General features: G+C 47.9%; 1 protein-coding gene across 3 annotated transcripts in view; it reads right to left on the bottom strand.

The window, feature by feature from the left end:
• Positions 1-23,256, bottom strand: part of FBLN5 (fibulin 5) — an 83,150-nt gene that overhangs the window by 14,773 nt on the left and 45,121 nt on the right. For all 3 annotated transcript variants that reach the window (XM_060165861.1, XM_060165851.1, XM_060165871.1), the window contains 3 exons: positions 10,240-10,362; positions 7,252-7,368; positions 3,557-3,676 (listed from right to left, as the gene is read on the bottom strand). In XM_060165861.1, the coding sequence (XP_060021844.1) occupies positions 3,557-3,676; positions 7,252-7,368; positions 10,240-10,362 (360 nt within the window). The remainder of the gene's footprint in view (positions 1-3,556; positions 3,677-7,251; positions 7,369-10,239; positions 10,363-23,256) is intronic.

Here is a 23,256-nt window from a genome sequence, read left to right as displayed (position 1 = left end):
TGGTCTGGGAAGATCCCACATGCCGCGGAACAACTAGGCCCGTGCGCCACAACTGCTGAGCCTGCGCGTCTGGAGCCTGTGCTCCGCAACGAGAGGCCGGGATAGTGAGAGGACCACGCACCGCGATGAAGAGTGGCCCCCACTTGCCACAACTATAGAAAGCCCTCGCACAGAAACGAAGACCGAACACAGGCAAAAATAAATAAATAAACAAATGTGGGGTTAAAAAAAAAAAAGAAATTACATTTAAAAAACAAACAAAAAACCAACTAAACAAAAACAACTTCATTGTGTCCAAAATCCTCCTTGAAAAAGAAAACTGCAGGGGCATGGGGTGGCCCTCCTGCCTCAGGTGATCCCTGGGACGTGGGACCTGGCGCTGGGCCAACTCTCCAGCCGCAGAGGTGGGGACGTGAAGGGGGAGCCATAGAACTTTTACACTGTGGCCGCTGATGCAGAAGCAGGCGTTCCAGAAAAGCCAACTCTTCATCACACACAGCGTTTGGCAACAGAGCCCCCATTTGAGCCTCATGCGATAAGTACGCCAAAGAAAACATGTTTTTCTTTCATTTGTTGTTTCCCGAAAACTTGCTTTCTCTGTTTTCCCCATGTGATGTGTCCTCGGATTGCTCTCTGGAATCACCCAGAGAGGGTGTCAGCGCACGTGAGGCTCCTTCTCCACCATCTGATAATTCCAGGTGTTACATGCCTGACGTCTCTCACATTCGAGAGGGAAAAACTCCTTCCCTTTTCTCCCAGGGGCCTTTGGGCGACAGGTTATGAGCCAGCAGAATTGGGAGGCTGATTTGAAAATTTAAATGATAGGGAGGGTGGGAGGGAGACGCAAGAGGGAAGAGATATGGGGATATATGTATAGCTGATTCACTTTGTTATAAAGCAGAAACTAACACAACATTGTAAAGTAATTATACTCCAATAAAGATGTTAAAAAAAAAACAAACTCACACTCAGTGAGTCAGATCTGCTCTGTCCTGCCCGCCTCCAGCTCCCCGGGAGCTTCAGAGAGTCTGGTCTTGGCCCCAGACAACATAACAGAGTGTCCTGCTTATTTCCCTTAAACTTGTAGATTCCATTCATACCTTTAGTAGAAGCAGTGGTAAAAGCTGTCATTTCCTGAGAGCTCGCTGCGTACCAAGCCCTGGCTTAGATGCTTACATGCCTCATTTTATTTAATCCTCACCTCGGCCCTAGAAGGAGGTGCAATTACTAACCACACCTTACAGAGAGAAAATGGAGGCTCACAGAACTTAGGTAACTTAACCAAATTTCCTGATACTGAGTAAGCAGGAAAGCTGGGATTTGAACCCAGCCAGCGGCCCTCCAGATCCTACACTCGTCAGCACAGTGCCATAATGTCTCCCTAAATGTAAGTCATGCTCAGGACTTGAAACTGGTGGATCTGGGGAGTCCTAGGGTTGGGAAATCCCCTGAGCGGGGCTAGCCCCGGTGCAGGTGGAGAGGGTAGCACCCACCTCCACCTAACAGACCCGCTCAGTTTATCTCGGTCAAAATCCCCAGACTTTACTAAGGGCTGTGGCTCCATCCTCCACTTGAAATACAAAAGCTGAAATACAAGGCTGGTTCTGGCAGAGAGCCCACATGAGGCCATTCTGACGCAATCACATGAGAACCCACCATGGTTTCCAGGGTCAGCTCACTTAGCAAATCTCTAAGGGACACAGCTAGGAAGGGTCTGGGGCTGCACGGAGGGGCCCCACCAGCTGGGATAACACAGTGAAGGTAACAGTTCCTGGGGGCGAAACAAGCAGCACAGAAAGGCAGTAAGTAGGAGGGGACAGACAGCAAACTCCCTGAAAACATCCCTGCCTACTCTTGGGCCAGCCCTAAAGCCCGCAGTGGACAAGAAAGTGGGCATCGTGGTGAACGTGCAGAAGATGGCCGTTTTGGTTAAAGTGAGTCAACTGAAAATCTTTGGCAAACCACCACGGATGGCTTCTTGAAAAGCATAAAGTCCCTTACACCTACACTTAGAAAAAGTAAGTTAACACATAATGACACTTAGTTACTACAGCTCATTTACTCTTTATGAGCACCTGTGAAGGTGTTTGTTTGTTGGTTTGTTTTGTAACAAATGGGGAAACTGAGGCTCAGGAAGTGACTTGGCCAGGGAAAGTACTAAACAGGAGAACCAGACTTTGAACTTGGCTCCGTCTGACTCCACAGTCGCTCTCCCATACCTCCTGCGCAGGCGCTCAATAACCATCTGTGGATGGGCAGACAATTCTCCAAAAACAAATATTCCCATCTCATAATGCTAAACTTTCCACCTTTTAGTTCCTTGGCCCAGATTCCCCAAAGGAGTGCCATGGCAGGAGGAAGGGGGCGGGCGGTGAAATCTAGGAAGAAAGTAGCTTTTCATGACTGAGGGTATTTTATGGCTGTTTCTGGGACTGACATTTAATCGATCTAAGGCTCTCTGTAACTGCCTACTTGCAGCTCTGGCTTTCCTGGCCCTGGGGAGAAGTGTTCATTTGTTTCAGAGAATTCTGTCCCTAGAACACGCCAGTCCTAAGTGAAGCTATTACACAAGCCCCATTCATGAAACCCAGGATTAGGAAACTTTCCACTCTGGAGGACAAAAAGATTTTCACACCCTCGGGTATGGCCCACTCATTGTGAAAAATACAGGGAAGCATCATTAATTTGTACTGTGCTCGTTTGCAATTGCTGATGATGCTAAAAGTGGATGGAATAGAGTTTAATTCAACATTTACAAAAAAATAGGGCAAGAAAGAAAAGAAGGAAACATTAAGCAAAAGATGAGCTGTATATGGCTCTGTGCAGGATGCTACAGGGACAAGTATGAGTAAGATGCTGTCTCTATTCTCAAGGAGCTTACAAGAGTTTACACGTTTCTAAGAAAGTTATAATAGTGTCCATACGCTAGCTTGGGCAGAGTCATAGCTTCTTGGGCTTGGAAGGAATTTGCGAGAGGTCAACTGAGCCATCTATGTTTTCACAACAAATTAAGATTTTACTCATTCAACATCCAACCATTCATTAGTTGATTTGCAAACTAGTTATTGCATGCTCGCAGTGTGCCAGGCCTGGAGCTAGGCACTGATTGTAGAGATTTTAATAGTTTACATACACAGTCTCATTCATTCAACACTCCCCCTCCCAACCCTACCCTGTGAGACTTGCTCTTATTTCTGCTATGATTCTATTAGTACTATCTGCTCTATCCCCAAGACTTGACTCAGTGCCGGGTGAGGACAGATAACTCAACCCAACATGCAGTATTAGGCAACGCCTTTTCCTCTTCAACGTCATGTCAGATCCTAAAAAGTAGCTCCACTGATTTTTGCACTAAGGGTCAAATGACAAGGACAGGGGACTGCACTCCACCTTTCGGGAAGTGACTCATCTCTGTTTTGTGTGGTTGTGACCCACTGCACTGGAAAATGTCCCAAACTGGAGATGTGTCTGGGAAATGAGAGGAAACACCTGTGAAGAAAGCCCCCGCCCCTGTGCCCCTAGTACAGGTGGAAATCTCTAATGCCAAGCCCATTACCACTGCAATGAACTCCATCATCCTCAAGTTCATATCCCGGGTCGCAGCGGCAGATGAAAGAGCCATAGGTGTTGACGCAGGTTTGCACGCAGGGGTTCTCAGTTGCACACTCGTTCACGTCTGTGGAAAACCAAAGCACATCACTGACCATTCCCACAACAGAACATTTGTACTAACCAGGCAGTAAAATGCACCAGCAACAAAATTACTACCACTAGGAGACCAGATCCACAGGCACCAAGGGTCTCCATCTAGGACCAATCAGATGGAGAGCTCAGACCCCAAGGTGTTCACTGAAGAACCAGGGCTTCCATTCATACGTCCCTTCTGGGGTTGCAAGCTGGGAAGGGTGGAAATGGCATGTATACATATCATATACATGTATACACATGTACACGTATACACCACCTCCTAGGAAGTCCACTCTCCAAGGCTCACCAACGGGAATTTCTAGGCAACATCTGCTCTTTCCCATCACCAATTGAATTCATCTCCAATTAGCTCTTCCCTCACCTCCACTGACTTTGAAGTTTCAGGTAAAGAGGTAAATAATCATGACAATTTAAACAATAACTCTATTCATTATTGCTGTGGACTGAATTTGTGTCCCCTCCAAAATTCATATGCTGAAACCCTCACCCCCAAATGTGATGATATTTGGAGATGGGGCCTTTAGGAGGTAATTTAGGTTAAATGAACTCATAGGGTGGGGCCCTCATGATGGGATTAGTGCCCTTATAAAAAAAGAAGCACCAGAGAGCTTGCTCTTGTTCTTTCTGCCATGTGAGACATAGGAAGAAGGCGGCCACCTACAAGCCAGGAAGAGAAGCCTCACAAACACCCAACCTTGCTGGCACCTTAACCTTGGACTTTCAGCCTCCCCCCGTGAGAAAATAAATTTCTGTTGTTTCAGCCACCCAGTTTATGGTATTTTGTCATGGCAGCCTGAGCTGACTAAGACAGTTAGACAGAAATAATGTCGCTGATTATTACAAAAGGATCTCACACTCACAGGGTACTTACAGCCCTGTTTCAGGACCATCACCCCATGTTACAAGTTCAGTAGAATAAGGAGAAGACCAAAAAGGCGCACAAGGAAACTTTACGGAGTGATGGAATATTCATTATCTTGAGGTGGTGATAGTTTCGTGGGGGTATACATAAGTCAAAGTGCATGAAATCATGTACCTTTAATAGTGCAGTTCATTTCACGTCAATTATATGTCAACAAAGATGTTTACCTCTGTTTTGAGGTTGAGAGATGTGCCCAAGTCCCCAAGCTAACAAGGGCACAGTCGAAACTGGGACATAAGTCAGGGGTCTTTCCACAATACCCAAGATTCATTCCGCACAGCTCGGAGAAGGGGGAGGGAAGGAGGGAGCCCCTGTGTACAACGGCATCAGCTGACCCGTTCTGAGCTCCCCCGTCCTGTTGCCACGCTCCATAGGGCAATGACCAAAGTTCCAGCTGAGAGAATTTCTATCCCCTTCAAAGTCCAGGTTAACCTCTGGAGACTCTTAACAGAGATTTGAGGGCTTTCAGAGCTAAAAGGTAAGTGGCTTGAGAAGTTTTTCTTACAGAAGAGGGCAATCCCATGCCCACACAGCTCCTGCTTCCTGGCATCTTTGAAACTTTCAGAGGGGAAAGAAAAAACAGATGGCCATGCATGGAGGGTCCAGTGAGATACCAGTCTCCACTGGTGCCCAATGGGAGTCTAGAGGCTGTCCACCCAGAAGGCCAGGAAAATGTCGTGGTGCCAGGCTGTCGAGTGCAAGTTCAGGCAGAACAGCACTAATGAGCATTAAGGGCTGCAGTCCTCGGCTTCCGGCCGGATGCTGGCCATGCAAGGTGAATGAGCTTACGGCCCACCCTCTCACAGCACTCAGCTGCTTGTGCTTCTGCCCCCTGGGGCCCTGGCTGCCCTCTCCTGCCAGCCCTGGCCTGCACACGTGCCCAAATGCCCTTTGGAGTCCTTTGGGAGAAGACCGCATCCCACTCTGACCTGCTGGACAGGAAAGCTGGATCCTTGGTTCTACACTCATCTCAGAGCTGTGTGACTCTGGCCAAGGTGCTTAACCTTTCTGATCCTCGATTTCCTCATCTGCCCTGCCTACCTCATAAGGTTATTGTTGGAGTTCAGTGAAATGAACAAACGTGACAATGCTTTGAAGAGGGAGGGCAAAGCACTCTTCCTTGCTTGAGGTGTCAGGAATACAAAAGCTCGCCAGAGTATGTAACATCCTGTGTTGCCGCGGGCCCTGCTGATGCAATATCCCAGTGGCCAAGTGCCCAGTGTCCAGGCCTGGATGCCGTTTCTGCTGCTTAATCACACTGCTGGACTTGGCACTGAGAGGTATGTTCACTGTCCCTCGTCAAAGGCCGGTCCCTGAAGGACACATGGGCCTTTTGGCTCTTCTGTGCGTGGCTGTTCCTTAGTGGACGCTGGGGGACAACCTGGGCTGGCAACTCGAGCATCCAGCCCTGGCACAGAGAAGCCTGCATCTGCTCTGAGCCGCTTATCACAGCAGCAAAGGAGCCAGGCGCCTGCTCCCTGCTCTATCAGCTCCCTCAACCTCCCAGCCCAGGCTCTGCTCTCAAAAGAAAATGAGTTCTCCCGGCGAGAGGAACGCAGTCGAGACTTCTTGGAACAAGCAGCAGAACCAACTTTGGAAGAGAGACTGAGAAAGAATCCAGGATCCAGCTCTTTAACGCTGATGCCTTCCTGTTTACCCAATGATTTCGATACGATTAAACTAATGGAGACATAATCTCCTCCAAGTAGCTGGCCAGGAGCCTGCCAGCCAGACCTCGAATGGTGTGACAAGGAAATGGATCCTGCAAAACCTGGTGACAGGCTCCAAACAAAGACCTCATTCTGAGTCTCCGGCGCTGCCTCCACCCTGGATGGGGCAGCTGCCAGGGACTGGAGGCCTGGGCAGCGGGCTGGGGGCGGGGAGCTTGAGGCCAGACAGGACTTGCACTAATTCTTGGGTCTTAAGTCCCCCACTCACTTCCTGAGCAGAAGAAGCCTTCAGATGGAGGCAATGGGCCTGGAACTTGTTTTTCTTACTTATCAGTATTTGAAGCGATCATGTGAAAGTCAGAAAATGCCTTTGTTTCTTTCATTCTGTTACTGCGGGGAATGCTGGGTTGTAGGGGAGGTGACCACCACCTCCGGACGCTCTGCTAAATAACAGGCCCTCCTAACACGGGTGAGGGGAAACTGTACGGAGAGGCATCAAAGTCGCCCGTGAAAACCCCGCATAGGGTGTACCTGAATATTTCACAATTCATCCAGAATCAGAAGCCCTCTTTCCTCATCTCTCTTTGGGCCTCAGGAATTGAACTCAGGCTATAGGACATGTGAGAACATTCCAGGTTGGCCAAAAAAGCTGGCAAGGCTACTTGTGGATAGCAGATACACAGAGAGAAGCAAATCCATGAAATCATAAGCTCCCAGCTGGTGGATGACTGTGGTTCTAATTTCAGCAGTACTCAGAGGACACTCTGACATGTTTCACATAACCTCAGTTAGGATCTCAGGTTTCCGTAAACAATGGGATGGGCAGGCAGGGACAATGAGTGGAAATACACTTTAACAAGAGTGTTTCCTACCAACATAAACTGTCAGACTCTGAAGAAGACAGCATCTAGGGTTTCACATTGTGTTCGAGTTGTCATTCACATCACATACCTTGGCAAGACCTCCCATCCTCGTTGAGGGTGAAACCAGGGTTGCACGTACAGGAATAAGATCCAGGAACATTCGCACACAGCTGCTGGCAGTAGCCGTAGCGACATTCATCAATGTCTGGAAACAGAATTGCAAGCAAGGTAAGATATGTTTTCTTCTCAATCACCGATGCCACCCCAGCATCATTACTGCCTGTCTCTTCTGGATCAGCATCACAAGGGGAAGCACAGCGGAACGAACACAACAACAGCACCTACGAAGTGTCAGGGATGGTGACACCCTCTGGATTCCGGGCTCAGTCTCTCTACCATCCTCCCTGACCCATCTCAGTGCTATGAACACCTGAACCTATATTGAAAGTTGTAGAAGAAATTTCTGCTTAGAGTGGAACATTGGTCAAGATGGCCTCTAAGATGTTAAGCAAATCTAAGATTTAACGCTAAGGTTTATCCAACACCAAGAGTCACCCTAAGATCCTACTTAAACGTGTCATTGCCCTGGAAAGGGACAAGTTGGCTTAAAGTGTAAGGGGTATCCATAGCCTGGCTCCTGTAGGCTCTTTGCCAGCTCCACTAATGATGAATATGTCCAGCTGTCAGGAACAAGAGTGAGTGTAGGCCAGGTCAAGCTGGGTAGCGCTGTGGTCTTGAGACCTACGAATCCAGGAACACAAGGACGCCAGAGTTGGCCTTGGATCTCCTCCTTGTAGCAGAGTGGACATAAAACTCTGGAGGAACACACCTCTTGCAAGCCATGATTGGCCTTTCCTGAGCAAGCAGCTATGTGGGTGAATGGTTCCTTTTAGCAGAGCCAGGCTGACATGTACCAGTCAACAGGGAGGCTGACGTCATTGGGAAAGCACTTCTTAATACCCCAAGCTGATGGGCTGACGGGCTGACAGCTGGAGAATTCACTCCTGCAGGATAGGGTGTTTCGAATGAAGCCTCCAGGTGGGGACCGAGTCTCACCTGACTATAGCTATAACTGGTCCTTATTTCATCCTCACCTCCCCCTAAACGTTCCCCCTCTGGTACACCACTTCCTTTGGAACCAGGGTGCACCAAGGGCTCCGAAGGCCAGCTCAGAACTTGTCTCTGTGCCTGGTTTCTACCACCTACTGCCAAAAAGGACCCCATCTCCACCTTACTCATTGTTCAGCCCTCCTCAGGAACCATGCCCTGCCCTTGTCATTCTGTTTCATCTCTGAGTTGCAGCTACTTCTAACCTGGCTCACCCCACTGCCCACCAAGTGCCCTGCAGCTCCTGCTTATAAAGCACATTGACTTGTGCAGTTGCTGATCCTGACCTCCTACGTGGGTGCAGTTGGGCACGTCCCCAAGCCAGGGAGGCAGCAGGGGGAAAAGAGGGCATCTTCTGCCTAGGGGTACCTTGGAAGAAAGGCGATTCCCAGCCCCTTATTTTTCTGCAAAAGCAATGCCTGCAAAGTCGCACAGGGTGGGGGGTGGACGGCTATGGAATTTGCATTTTGAAAGAGAAAGAAGAGTTTGGCTGAGAGAAGGCATGAGTTTAGCCCATACTGAGGAAAGCTCTTCACTTTGGATGTAAAGTGTAAGCAGGCCATGCATGCGGCACCACGTCAGGCCTCCAGGAGCATCCCTCCCAAAACTTCATGCTCTGTGGAAGAGAACAACCCCCCTGGTAGAGGAATGTCCCAATTACTGCCCCCACTCAGATGGGGAGAGGTTTCCTGGCCCCAAGGTCTCTGAAATCTGGCCTGTATGTCCTGGTCACCTGTTTCTCTCTAGCACCTTCTTGTGGTGGAAAAAACTGGACTGAGAAACAGGAGACAGATTTTAGACCCACTCACTCTAACTTTGTCCAACACGTTGCTCTTCTTTGAGTCTCAGTTTCCAACTCTATAGAAGTTGGATGACATAACATCTAACACCCCTTCCAGCTCTGAAATTCTACATACTGACTTCCCATACAAATAACTCACACGGGTCTGCTTATGTTCAAATCAGTGGCATCAAATTTTCCATAATAGCTGAGGTTGGTTAAAATGCAAAGCAATCATCATATCTACACAAGCCCATGTGCAGCCAGCTCTGTGGTGCCTGGAAAGGGGAACCGAGTCAAGCCTAGGCTGGCTTGTCAGACCCCAGGGTGCTCTGGACAGGGCTCTAGAGGAGACCTCAGCTCAGTCTCAATCAAGAAAGACCTGGAAAGAAGAACCTTGTTGTTTGTTTGTTTCCATGATGTTGTTTGGATTTGTTTCTCAGCTCCTCCAGGACTGACTTCCGGGAGACAGAAGAGTGTCGTAGAGGATTTAAACTAGTAGGGCTTTTCCAAGAAAACAGCAAAGAAATCTCACCCTACAAAGAGAAACTGAAGTGACAGCCAGAGATTGCTATGAATTCATTCACTTGGCTAAACCAAAAACTAAAGGAGAAGAAAGGAAAACAGCCCTCCAGTAAAAATAAACAGAGAGATCATATAGCCGATGCCAACCGCAAGGGACAAAATTCTCAATTGGTGCTGACTGACTCCTTAAAAAAAGACCACAGCTAGTGGGGTGGGCATGGGGTAGGGGCTGTGATGGGGTATTAGGGGGAGATGATATTAGACCAGAAGCCACTGATCCACATTTGAGACTTGGGACATTTCTGTGACTAAGCAAGAATTCCCTTCTCTTGGTATGATTTCTAACTGGGACAGAACAACCCTCACCCCTATCACTTCCTGCCTCAGTTATCAACTTCCTAAAGGCAGAAAGAAGGTCTAGGTAGAATCAAACATGAACCCTTAAAAAGTATGTTCAAAAACTGATGACGACATGCAGTGATGCGGTGACGGTGGTAACTGATTTTAAAGGGTGGGACTACGCGTAAGCTCAACAGCCTTCTGCCTCCCCCACCCCCAAAGAAAAGCCCGCTGCCCTTAGACCACCAGCCATGCCCACATTTCACTATACCCGACACAAGCATTAACTCTCAAGAGTTTCTGTGTAGCCCATAGAGCTGTTACCTAAGCACTGGCCTTCGAGCAGCCAATAGCCGTCAGTGCAGGAGCAGGTGTACCCTCCTTCGGTGTTGATGCAAATCTGGGTAGGGTTGCACTGGTGCGAATCCGTTGCACACTCGTCCACATCTGTAACACAGACATATTCCAAAGACTGTCACTTACATGTTTAAAGCCCTGCAGCCACTAGAGCTGCCAGCTGCTTGCTTGTCTGGCCGGGAGGCAGTTGATAATGTCCCTGGGTTATAGCCAAGGAGGCGGAAGCACCTCCCTAACACGCACCACTAGGAGACCCTGACCTTTTCGGAATGGGTAGAGCTAATCTGCTCCCTGGAAATCCACAAGGGAAATGGCCAAAAAGAGAACACACATCCTTAAGCACTTTCCTGCCATCCTAGCCCATCATTCTCCGAAAGCAAGTTCAACCATTACTTGGTTTAGAAACGCATTTTGTATTAGGCTTACCCATTCACATATTAAACCAGTCTGTTGTGTACCTGCCGTGTGCACAGAGCTATGATAAACACCACTGAGACCATAACAGAAGAAAAAGAAACGTCCCTCGCCAGCGGAATCTTGTAGTCAAGTCACTTGATTACATCCATGCCCCAAAATCTTTCAACGTAGAGCTCCTGTTCCTTCATGAAGCTTCCCAGAGCCCTCCGGTCTTCCTTCCACGCCAGAGCTCCGAGGGCTCATCTCTTGCTGCCCTCTGCTTACATTGGGTTTCTCCAAGCTGCTGTGTCCCCATCTGTCTGCCAGTGTACAGGTACTTATGTCCAAGCCAGTCGGTCCCGTTTCCTTAACTGGGAGCTCAGAGCACAGAGACCAAGTTGTTTTCATGGCCACATTTCTCATCTGTTGTACACAGCACTCAGAACTGTTTCACCTGAAACGAATCCTTCTTCCCTTTCTCCCCACACTGCACTCTAGAAAGAGTGCTCAACACTATAAGCGGTCCTCCTGACACCACGCTCTTACTTTGACCTAAAGGACAAGACCCCCTAGACCTTTGGCTATGAAGGGATTCACCCAGCGCCCTGGATCCGCCTGGCCAGGCCCCACCTCTCCTCATCACTCCTGCCCTCACCTGCCTGCACTTTAGGGCTCCTGCCTTTTGCCCCCTCCTCACTACAGGCAGGGTTTACTCATCTACCCCGTCTCCCCGCCTCTCCAGAACGGACCATCGTGCCGTCGGAAATAACTTTAAAACTGCACTTCACTGAGCCTGCGCAGTGCGCCCGACTCCTCATTTTTTCTCACAGTCGCTCCATGCGGTGAGCTGGTGACCCCCACTTACAGATGGGAAAACGGTGCTGAAGATGCTGTATCACCAAGGCCAGAGCCAAGTCCAGGCTTCCCCACCTGCTGCCTCCCAACCCCCTCTGTGCAGGAGTGACAGAGTCACACTGCGAGGCCCAGGCAGGTCAAGCAGAGGAGAGAGGGCGGAGCTTTTGCTACCTTTTCCTGCCCCACCTGGAAAATTGTCTGCCTCTTGACATCACAGATGGCAGACTGTGGTGGGGCTGGGGGGCACCTAGGATTCCAAAGTGTAAGCTCCTTGGGTAGCACAGGTGTGCCCTCAGGAGGCAAGCACAGCTGGTCCAGTGAAACGTTCAGCCAGGTAAGCGATGGTCTCCAGGCTCCAAGCGACACCACCACAATCCACCACCATCTGCATCACTGGTCAACACCAATGACGCTGGTCCGTTCCCATCCCACCCTCAATGACCAGCCCGCAAAACATGGACCACCTCCAAGAACCCGCTTCCAGGGCGGCAGCAGCCTCTGCTCCACCCTGACACGTGACGACGTGCAGCCTCGGTGGCAAAGACCCGCCGCCGTTCTCAGCTGCAAGAGCTCCTGCCTTTGCCCTGGGCCTCGCTTCCAGCCCCAGGTCTGCCCACCCAGCAAAGCCTCCCAGGGGAACCGGCCAGCAGCCGCTCCTACTCAAATCCATATCGAAGCCTGGGATAATAAACAACACCACTATTGGCCAGCACATATTTACATTTTTTCAGCGGGAAGTGATAGATGGCAATTGTACCCTGGGAACAACATTGCCTTAGGAATTTGTGCTCTTTTTCCTGCTTCAAGGGGAACGCAGGGTGAGGGAGACTTAAGGGGCAACAGAGCTGTTAGAGAGACTTGGTGATAGCAAGTTCCCAAGGCTCTGTGCTTGTGTAAACTGGGTGCACACAACGTGCCCCCAAAGTCCTGCACAGAGGAACCAAACGCTCAGGAGGGGACCAGACTGGGCTCAGAAGGGCATGTGAGGTCTAAATGTGTTTGCGCATGTGCACACACAGGCACGTGCAAACTATTGAAATCCAGAAACAAAATCTCCAAAGTTTAAAAAAAAAAACAACTCCACCACTTTTACTGAGTTAAAGAATTAACTCAGTTATACCACATTTCTGTTGATGTACGTTCAAAAAACTCCTTGAATTGATTGATTGAATGATTGAATGGGTTGAATCAATCAACTGACACTGGATTGTCAACATAAATATATTTTGAGAACTCAATAAGTTTGGAGTCTTTGGTGGATGTATGTCCCATCTTTATAGCCTCAAAACATACCTGGGGCTTCCCTGGTGGCGCAGTCATTAAGAATCCGCCTGCCAATGCAGGGGACACGAGTTCAAGCCCTGGTCTGGGAAGGTCCCACATGCCGCGGAGCAACTAAGCCCACGAGCCACAACTACTGAGCCTGTGCTCTAGAGCCTGTGAGCCGCAACTACTGAAGCCCGCGCGCCTAGAGCCCATGCTCTGCAACGAGAAGTCACTGCAATGAGAAGCCTGCGCACCGCAACGAAGAGTAGTCCCCGCTCGCCACAACTAGAGAAAGCCCACGCGCAGCAACAAAGACCCAACACAGACAAAAATTAAAAATTAAAAACAAACCTGGTTTAACCTGGGTCCATAGTAAATGTTTAATAACTATTTGGTGAATGAATGAATGAACACATGGGCAACAAACTTTAAGGCCTTTGAGCCCCCAGACAAGCTTTTCCCAGCCAACTTGCTGACAAGTGCCTGGACTTTGAAAACCACCACCCCACAGAAAACCCCCATCAGCTTGCACACCTGTGGGGCTGAAACTGGGGAAGTTCATGCTGTGGGTTCCACACGAGGCTAAAAGACTCATCACACATTCCAGCTCACAGCTAAATTGCTTACATTAAATACATTTGACTTAAATAACAGAAGGAAAAGTACGTTGAACACTCCAAGGACATTCTTTGGCAAAGGGGCCTTTTCTGCATCAGTGGAAAAGTACAAGTTACGGCAACCTGAGTAAGTGTCATTATCCTTGGACGCAAACCATGCCTGTTACTCCTTTCCTTTTCTGTGGGATGTTTAGGAAACATCCCTTAAGAGAAAAGAATGCTGCGTTCATTCAATCATTCATGTACTCATTCACTTATTAATTCTTTATGTTCTACTGTGTGTGTGTGTGTGTGTGTGTGTGTGTGTGTGTGTCCTCCTAAATTTCTAGGCCACTGGGAGAGCTGGTGTCGAGTGCAGTCCCTCTAGCTGTATGGTTCACGGAAGCAGAGGGTCCCTCCAGGGGGCTGTGGCCCTGGGCAGCTGCCTGGGCCCTTCGAGGATTCCAGCACAGCAGCCATGGCTCATCTCTCCCCAGCTGGGACAACATCCTCCCACCGTCCAGGCGACCAGCACCCTGGCTACTGAAGGAAAGTGCTCACTGACATCTCCAAAACCAGATCAAAGCCCAGCACTGTGCCTACCCAGGAAAAAATCATCCTCCATGTTGAGCAGCACAGCTCTGCTGCCCCACGCAGCTCTGAGCTGTCACTCCTTCCTTCAGACATCCCCAGGGTGGCCTTCAATTACACTCTCAATCTCAAACAACAACTGCTCACGTAGGAAAGTCCTCAAAGCAGTCAACCTCATTTCCTTGACACCCTTCCAGAAGGCAGAAGTGAGCTCCCGGCCTTGGGACAGCAGCCTGCACGGCAGGGATATTCATGTAGGATGTCATACCGATAGCTGTGTCCCATGTCCCCAGCAGGTGTGCTAAGGCAGTGTGAGTGAAGAACGTCCTTCCAGTCCCGTCAAGATCTCACAGAGGTGCCAGATGGAGGAACTGGGCTCAGACTTCAGAATACACCTGCCCAACAAACTGGAACAACAAAAGGAACAGAATCTTCCAGGCTGAGACCTTAATAGACATTTCTCCAAAGAAGACATACAGATGGCCAGTAGGCACATGAAAAGATGCTCAACATCACTAATTACTAGAGAAATGCAAATTAAAACTACAATATGGTACCACTTCACAGGGATCAGAATGGCCATCATTAAAAAGTCTACAAATAACAAATGCTGGAGAGGGTGCGGAGAAAAGGGAACCCTCCTGCACTGTTGATGGCAAGGTAAGTTGGTGCAGCCACTATGCAGAACGGCGTGGATGTTCCTCAGAAAACTAAAAATAGAATTAGCATATGACCCAGCAATCCCACTCCCGGGCATATACCCAGACCAAACTATAATTCAAAAAGACACATGCACCCCTGTGTTCATAGCAGCACTATTCACAATAGCTAAAACATGGAAACAACCTAAATGCCCATCGACAGATGAATGGGTAAAGAAGATGTGGTACACGTATACAATGGAATACTACTCAGCCATAAAAAAGAATGAAATAATGCCATTTGCAGCAACATGGATGCAACTAGAGATTATCATACTAAGTGAAGCCAGAAAGAGAAAGACAAATACCATATGGTATCACTTATATGTGAAATCTAAACTATGGCACTAATGAACCTATCTACAAAACAGAAACAGACTCACAGACATAGAGGACAGACTTGTGGTTGCCAAAGGGAAGGCGGGTGGGGGAGGGAAGGACCAGGGGTGTGGGGTTAGCAGATGCAGACTAGTATATATAGGATGGATAAACAACAAGGTCCTACTGCATAGCACTGGGAACTATATTCAATATCCTGTGATAAACCATAATGGAAAAGAAAATTTAAAAAAAGGAATGTCTATATGTGTATAACTGAGTCACTTTTCTGTACAGCAGAGATGGACACAACATTGTAAATCAACTACAGTTAAAAAAAATAAAATTAGAATCTTTTAAAAAATTTTTAAATTTTATTTATTTTTTTATACAGCAGGTTCTTATGAGTTATCTATTTTATACATATTAGTGTATACATGTCCATCCCAATCTCCCAGTTCATACCACCACCACCACCACTCCCCCCCACCCCACTGCCACTTTCCAGGCTGACTTAAGGGACAACATGAGAAAAGGCCACAGCCTACAAATCTGCTAGAAGGTTTAGCCCTTGGAGCAGGAGTTCTGTGATGGAGGCAGGTGGTGATTGGCAGGTCCCCCCTCTCTCTTGTCAGACGGAGTTCTCACAGGGCATCGTGACTATCATGCTATTGGTTTATGCCTATTATATGTCCTTCCTTGGGAGTGGGTTAGTTCTCAGCATACAACCCATTTTTCTGTCCCCCATAAAACTAATGGTTCCAAGTATGATCTTAGGGTTAACTCACAGGTTGTTATATAAAAATCTCTACTGGCAGGTATAATGGACAACATACTGCTATAAATATGCATGAATATGTTTGAATACAAATAATATGCGTATGTATGCCAGCTACTTATTATATTTGAATGTACATATTATATACCTACACGCATTTACATTTCAGCATTCCTAAAAGTTCAAGGGAAAATAGTTAAACTGTTTTCATAACACAAATTCTCATTGAAATAAATATCCTTTAAAAATGGTAAAACAAAGCAAAACAAAACAAAAACTAATGGTTCCGCCACACCCACAGGGAGAACATTTCCTAAGCCATTCTGCCAGCACTAAAGCTTAAGAGAAAAAAGACCAAAGGGCTGTGACTTCCCCAGAAAGGGCTACTGGGTAAAAAAAATAAGAACTTTGAGAGGCAGGCAGAGCTGGGTGTGAATCCAGGCTCCTGCACTTAATAACTGAATATTACTGACAAGTTGATTGATCTCAGGGATGCTCAGATTCTCTGCAAAATAGAGCTGCAGCAGCCTGCCTCCTAGGCTGCCATGAGAGTTCACAAATCAGCGTGTTCGCAGGTCCCATCGCCATTGCCTGGCGCATAGGAGGTGCCCAGGAAATTATAGTTCCCTTCCCCGGTGAGGTGCTGTTTCTAACAGCCAAGAAAGATAGGGGAAGCTTGGTTTCCAATACTGTCAATAAGGCAGGGCTGACTTTGTGAGCCTGTGTACACACCCTCGGCTGAATGTCTCCGTTCTTGAGTGAGAACGGCCATCAGCCAAAGGGAAACATTCTCATTGGGTGACACGGGGAGAAACTGTCGAAAAACGTTCGGAAGACTGCACCTTTCCAAAGTCCTCCATGAGTCCTTTTTTGGACACGGCCGAATCACTTCCTTGGTAGTAAATTTTTACCCAGTGAAACAACATGTTTTCCCAGCCCGTTTTTGTTCCTTCCTCGCTCAAGCTAATGGGGCTTGATAAGAAAGAAGAAAATAACAAGGCACATTCCAACGCCTCCAATTGAAGCCAGTTTTAGGCCTGCTGCTGGGCTGGATGGGGGCCAATTTTCATCAAGACGACCTCAGTGAAGGCTGGAAGCTACACAGACAGGACAGACTTCCCAAACACCTGCTTAATTAAAGAGCTCAGCATTTGAGAACTTGCTTGTTGAATTCCCAGGACGTCTGCATTCCACGTGTCTTATAGGTCCTGGGCAGTCACCAGGAACCAGATTTTTCTGTGTTTACAGCATTTGTCCCAGTCCTTGATATCAAGCTTAGAATACAAAGCTTGCTCGTTTTGTGCCTCTAATTAGGCAACAAATATGTGATCCATTTTCCAAACAACTAAAAATCCTCTCCTTCTGGATGAAACCAGCTGGACTGTAGCTTCCAACCTCTGCACGGGTTCTATTTTTCTATCCATAAAGCGAGAACTTGGAGGAGAGCTCCGAAAGGCCCTTCTAGCCGTGCCTTCTACAGAAACAAAGTATGAAGATAATGGGGGTCACATTGTTTGGTTCTTGGGTAATTATTTTCATCCAGAGTGCTTGGTAAACATCAGCTGACTCTAGCTGCTTTCAAACTGGGCGGGGAACTGGCTAAGCTCATTCAACTTTTTTTTTTTTTTAAAAGGTTTTTGCTCATTCAACTTTTGACAACGTATGAATTGTTACTGCAGTTCCAGGGGTGGGGTGGGAGCGAGGGGTTAGTGACATATATGTTCCTTCTTGAGCATCATGCCTCAAATTGTCCTGAGAGGAAGGGGACAAGGCTGCTTATTGCCAATGTAGACATGTTTGTGTTTTTTTTGTTTTGTTTTGTTTTTTGTGGTACGCGGGCCTCTCACTGTTGTGGCCTCTCCTGTTGCGGAGCACAGGCTCCGGACGCGCAGGCTCAGCGGCCATGGCTCACGGGCCCAGCCGCTCCGCGGCATGTGGGATCCTCCCGGACCGGGGCACAAACTCGTGTCCCCTGCATCGGCAGGAGGACTCTCAACCACTGCACCACCAGGGAAGCCCGACATGGTATTTTTTTAAAGGGCATGAGGCTTTAGCCATGATTGTGATTATAAACCAGACAAACATGGAGCTCAAACTAGATTGTCATTTACCAAAAGTCCTGCCGTTTGCCCATCAACAGAGAAGGATTTTTGAAACTATACAAGTCAGTGGTTCCCAAACCTAGCTACACAAGAGAATCACTGGGCTAAATCAGAAAGTCTAGGGTGGAGGCTTGGGAAGCTGTTTAAAGTTACCTAAATGATTCCAATGTAAAACCGTATCTGGAACTTGCTGTGCCAGGCCAGTACTTCTTAAACTTTAATGTGCATATGAATCAGTGCGGATCTTGTTGAAATGCAGGCACTAATTTGGTCAATTCTGCATTTCTAAGTTCCAAGTCTGCTGGCCCAGGAACCACACTTCGAGAGGCAAGGTGCTAGATTATTGTGGGTGATGTTTGGTTCTCTATCCATGCAACTTACTCAGAGTTTAAGAAGCTGTTCAGGAGAGTCTAGGAGGGAATTAAGGGTTCAAAAATCAAGCTGGCAATCCCTAACCAGATTATTCTCTACGATCAAACCTGCTGGTTACAATAGTATTGTGATTTTTAGAGTCTTATTCAAGAAGTTCTCAGCACAGCCTAAACCACAGTCTAAAAAATGCTTTTCTGGGGCTACAGACTCAGCCATTACTCATGTCCACCTGCAGCGGCTGGGCCCAGAGCACTGTGTACCTTCAGAAGGTTCTCCTCCTTTCAGTTTGCTGGTGGTGTTTTGATTGCCTAAGAGTTAACTCAGTTCCCTGAATCTTAACTAAGTTCTTGGCAATACTGGCCCCCAAAGTGATGACAAAAAGTGCAAAAGATTCCAATTAGGAGCAAAGACAACGTTTTTCCTTCAATACCGACCATCCCTTGTTCAGTAACGCAGTCTATAAATATCATAGCTCTTAAATCACGTCATCTCCACCGCATCTCCCCATAGGCTCTGGCTCCCCATTCCCTCTGAGCATATTCCTCCCACATACCCTTCTCTCCTGATGCTGTCACAGTTCACGGTGTCACCGTTGTCCTGAACCTGGGGCTAGAAAGCTCAGTCATCCTTAAATCCTTCCCCCCAAACCCTACTCTCACACAATTCACCTCCCGGAAATTTTGCAAATTCTTTCTTTCCATCCCTTACCCCCGAATATTCCAAGGCCTTGCTGTCTTTTCTCTAAACGGTTGGAATAACTCTGTACTAGTCTGCCGGCCTCCAGCCTCTCCCGCTGGAAGCAAGTGAAACACAACTTCCAGAATGATCCAAGATGTGGAAACGATCATGGGGCCCTACTGCTCAACACTTCACTCCCCTCCTTAGAAACCACACAGCTTTCTTTTTACACCTCGGCGACAGAGCACGTCAAGCCTACTTTTATACTCACACATGTGCTAATTAAACACATCTGGTTTTATGGCATTTCACACTGTATGACAGAATTAGCTGTGCAGGGCTCCATCTCCCTCCACCAAACCGCGAGTTCCCGGAAAACGAGAAATGGGTCTCATTCACATTTGTGTCCTAAGCACCTAACATAGCGCCTGGTGTGATGGAGAGCATGGAAGTGAATGATACTGGAAATGAAGATACTTTGTCCTTGGACTTTTCTGAAGGCAAGAGGGGGAAGTCAGTTATACCACAGGACAGGAGAGGAAGCCAGTTGGGCCAACCACCTCTTCGGTGGCCCCATGTCTCACGCCATGGGATGGAGGATAGCTGGGAACAGTGCCTGCCCAGCAGAGCCCCAGGCCCCCACCTCTAGTGCCCGGGGCCTCATCCCTGTCCCGGTCTTTGCCCAGGGCTGATTTGAGAGTGTCCTCAACCTCCAGAGGCTTTGACACGCCATGTGCTTGGCCTGATGGAGGGAGTTATGCTTCCTCCTTCTTCATAAAGAGCCGTACATCTCAGACGAGGAAGAAGTTTATTCTCAACAATCACAGGAGGGAGGAACATCAGAGGAAAGAAAAGACACACCTTTTCCTGGCCTGAAAATGGGCACCAGCAGGACCCCTTAGGGCACAACCAGCCCAATCCATTTTGCAGGCTCAGGACCAAACCCTTGGCCTGGTGCAGGCTGTGAGATTACCAGGGTATGCAAATTCACCCCAAGGAATCAATCAGCCTGTCGTCAGCAGCAAACACTCCCTGCCAGTCCCTCCCAGAGCACGAGAATGGAATCTGCACGTGTTCTCCTCCCCACGCCGGGGTCAGAGACTCTGCTACCACTTCTGACTCCATCACTAACTAACCAGGGCACCCATGTATATGTCATTGGCCTGCATTTGTTTCCCTGCCTCTGAAATGGGGCCACCATCACCTGCCCTCCTAGGACTTGCAGGCTAGTGGGGAAGGCAGGCGGTGAACAGAAACCAGTGTGAAGAGCACTGCAGTGGGCTATGGGAACACATAACAGTGAGTGTCCCACATCTGGGAGGTGAGGCCAGGTCTTGACCATGGACAGTGACATAGGGGAACACTTCCTTCACATACACCCATTCCTGGAACCCTAGGACAAGGGAGGGGAGTGACAGATGGCTCTTTCAACATAACAAGTAACAAGCAGCAGGCAAGCAGGTGATTAAGAATATAAATATTTCGAGAGAACTTCAAGGTGGCGGAGGAATAAGACATGGAGATCACCTTCCTCCCCACAAATACATCAGAAATACATCTACATGTGGAGCAACTCCTACAGAACACCTACTGAACGCTGGCAGAAGACCTCAGACTTCCCAAAAGGCAAGAAACTCCCCACGTACCTGGGTAGGGAAAAGAAAAAAGAAAAAACAGAGACAAAAGAATAGGGACGGGACCTGCACCAGTGGGAGGGAGCTGTAAAGGAGGAAAGGTTTCCACACATGAGGAAGCCCCTTCACTGGCGGAGACAGGGGAGGGGTGGGAAGTGGGGAAGCTTTAGAGCCGCGGAGGAGAGCGCAGCCACAGGGGTGCGGAGGGAAAAGTGGAGAGATTCCCGCACAGAGGATCGGTGCCGACCTGCACTCACCAGCCCAAGAGGCTTGTCTGCTCACCTGCTGGGGCGGGCAGGAGCTGGGAGCTGAGGCTCGGGCTTTGGAGGTCAGATCCTAGGGAGAGGACTGGGGTTGGCTGCGTGAACACAGCCTGAAGGGGTTAGTGAGCCACAGTTAGCTGGGAGGGAGTCTGGGAAAAAGTCTGGAGCTGCCAAAGAGACAAGAGACCATTTCTTCGGAGTGCGCGAGGAGAGGGGATTCAGAGCACCTCCTAAACGAGCTCCAGAGACGGGCACAAGCCGTGGCTTTCTGCGCGGACGGGCATGAGACGCTAAGGCTGCTGCTGCCGCCACCAGGAAGCCTGTGTGCGAGCACAGGTCACTGTCCACACCTCCCCTCCCGGGAGGCTGTGCAGCCCACCACTGCCAGGGTCCCGGGATCCAGGGACAACTTCCCCGGGAGAAGGCACGGCGCGCCTCAGACTGGTGCAATGTCCCGCCGGCGTCTGCCGCCGCAGGCTCACCCCGCATCCGTACCCCTCCCTCCCCCCGGCCTGAGTGAGCCAGAGCCCCCGAATCAGTGGCTCCTTTAACTCCGTCCTGTCTGAGCCGGAACAGATGCCCTCAGGCAACCTACACGCAGCGGCTGAGGGTCCAAATCCAAGTGTGAAAAAAGAAGAGAAAGGAAAATCTCTCCCAGCAACCTCAGGACCAGCAGATTAAATCTCCACAGTCAACTTGATGTACCCTGCATCTGTGGAATACATGAATAGACAACGAATCATGCCAAATTGAGGAGGTGCCCTTTGGGAGCAACTGTAGACTTGGGGTTTGCTTTCTGCATCTAATTTGTTTCTGGTTTTATGTTTATTTTAGTTTAGTATTTAGAGTTTATTATCATTGGTAGATTTGTTTATTGATTTGGTTGCTCTCTTCCTTTTATGTATAGATATATATGTATTTTTCCTTCTCTTTTTGTGAGTGTGTATGTGTATGCTTCTTTGTGTAAAGCTGTATAGCTGTGCTTTACCAGTTTTCCTAGGGTTCTGTCTGTCCGTTTTTTTATTTGTTTTTGTTTTTAGCATAGTTTTTACCACTTGTTATCATCAGTGGATTTGTTTTTTGGTTTGGTTGCTCTCTTCTTTCTTTTTTTATTTTTCTTTTTAAAATTACTTCTTAATTATTTTTATTTTTAATAGTTTTGAATATTTTATTTTAATAACTGCATTTTATTTTTATTTATTTATTTTTTCTTTCTTTCCTTCTTTTATTCTCCCTTTTCTTCTGAGCCGTGTGGTGGGCAGAGCCTTGGTGATCTGGCTGGGTGTCAGGCCTGTGCCTCTGAGGTGGGAGAGCCAAGTTCAGGACATTGGTCCACCAGAGACCTCCCAGCTCCATGTAATATCAAACAGCAAAAGCTATCCCAGAGATCTCCATCTAAACGCTAAGACCCATCTCCACTCAATGACCAGCAAGCTGTAGTGCTAGACACCCTATGCCAAACAAGTAGCAAGAGAGAAACACAGCCCCACCCATTAGCAGAGAAGCTGCCTAAAATCATAATTACGTCACAGACACCCCAAACACACCACTGGACATGGTCCTGCCTACCAGAAAGACAAGATCCAGCCTCATCCACCAGAATACAGGCACCAGCCCCCTCCACCAGGAAGCCTACACAACCCACTGAACCAACCTGACCCACTGGGGGAAGACACCAAAAACAACGGGAACTACAAACATACAGCCTGCAAAAAGGAGATTCCAAACACAGTAAGTTAAGCAAAATGAGAAGACAGAGAAATACACAGCAGATGAAGGAGCAAGGTAAAAACCCACCAAACCAAACAAATGAAGAGGAAATGGGCCGTCCACATGAAAAATAATTCAGAGTAATGATAGTAAAGATGAATCAAAATCTTGCAAATAGAACGGAGAAAAGACAAGAAACGTTTAACAAGGACCTAGAAGAATTAAAGAGCAAACAAACAATGATGAACAACACAATAAATGAAATTAAAAATTCTCTAGAAGGAATCAATAGCAGAATAACTGAGGCAGAAGAACGGATAAGTGACCTGGAAGATAAAATAGTGGAAATAACTACCACAGAGCAGATTAAAGAAAAAAGAATGAAAAGAATTGAGGACAGTCTTAGAGACCTCTGGGACAACATTCGAATTATAGGGGTCAGAGAAGAAGAACAGAAAAAGAAAGGGACTGAGAAAATATTTGAAGAGATTATAGTTGAAAATTTCCCTAATATGGGAAACGAAATAGCTAATCAAGTCCAGGAAGCACAGAGAGTCCCATACAGGATAAATCCAAGGAGAAACACGCCAAGACACATATTAATCAAACTATCAAAACTTAAATACAAAGAAAAAATATTAAAAGCAGCAAGGGAAAAACAACAAATAGCATACAAGGGAATTCCCATAAGGTTAACAATTGATCTCTCAGCAAAAACTCTGCA

The sequence above is a fragment of the Lagenorhynchus albirostris genome, chromosome 1 (genome assembly GCF_949774975.1).
Source record: "Lagenorhynchus albirostris chromosome 1, mLagAlb1.1, whole genome shotgun sequence".
Lineage (NCBI taxonomy): Eukaryota > Metazoa > Chordata > Mammalia > Artiodactyla > Delphinidae > Lagenorhynchus > Lagenorhynchus albirostris.
Note: the sequence above shows the minus strand (reverse complement) of the source record. Positions and strands in the feature narration are given on the sequence as shown.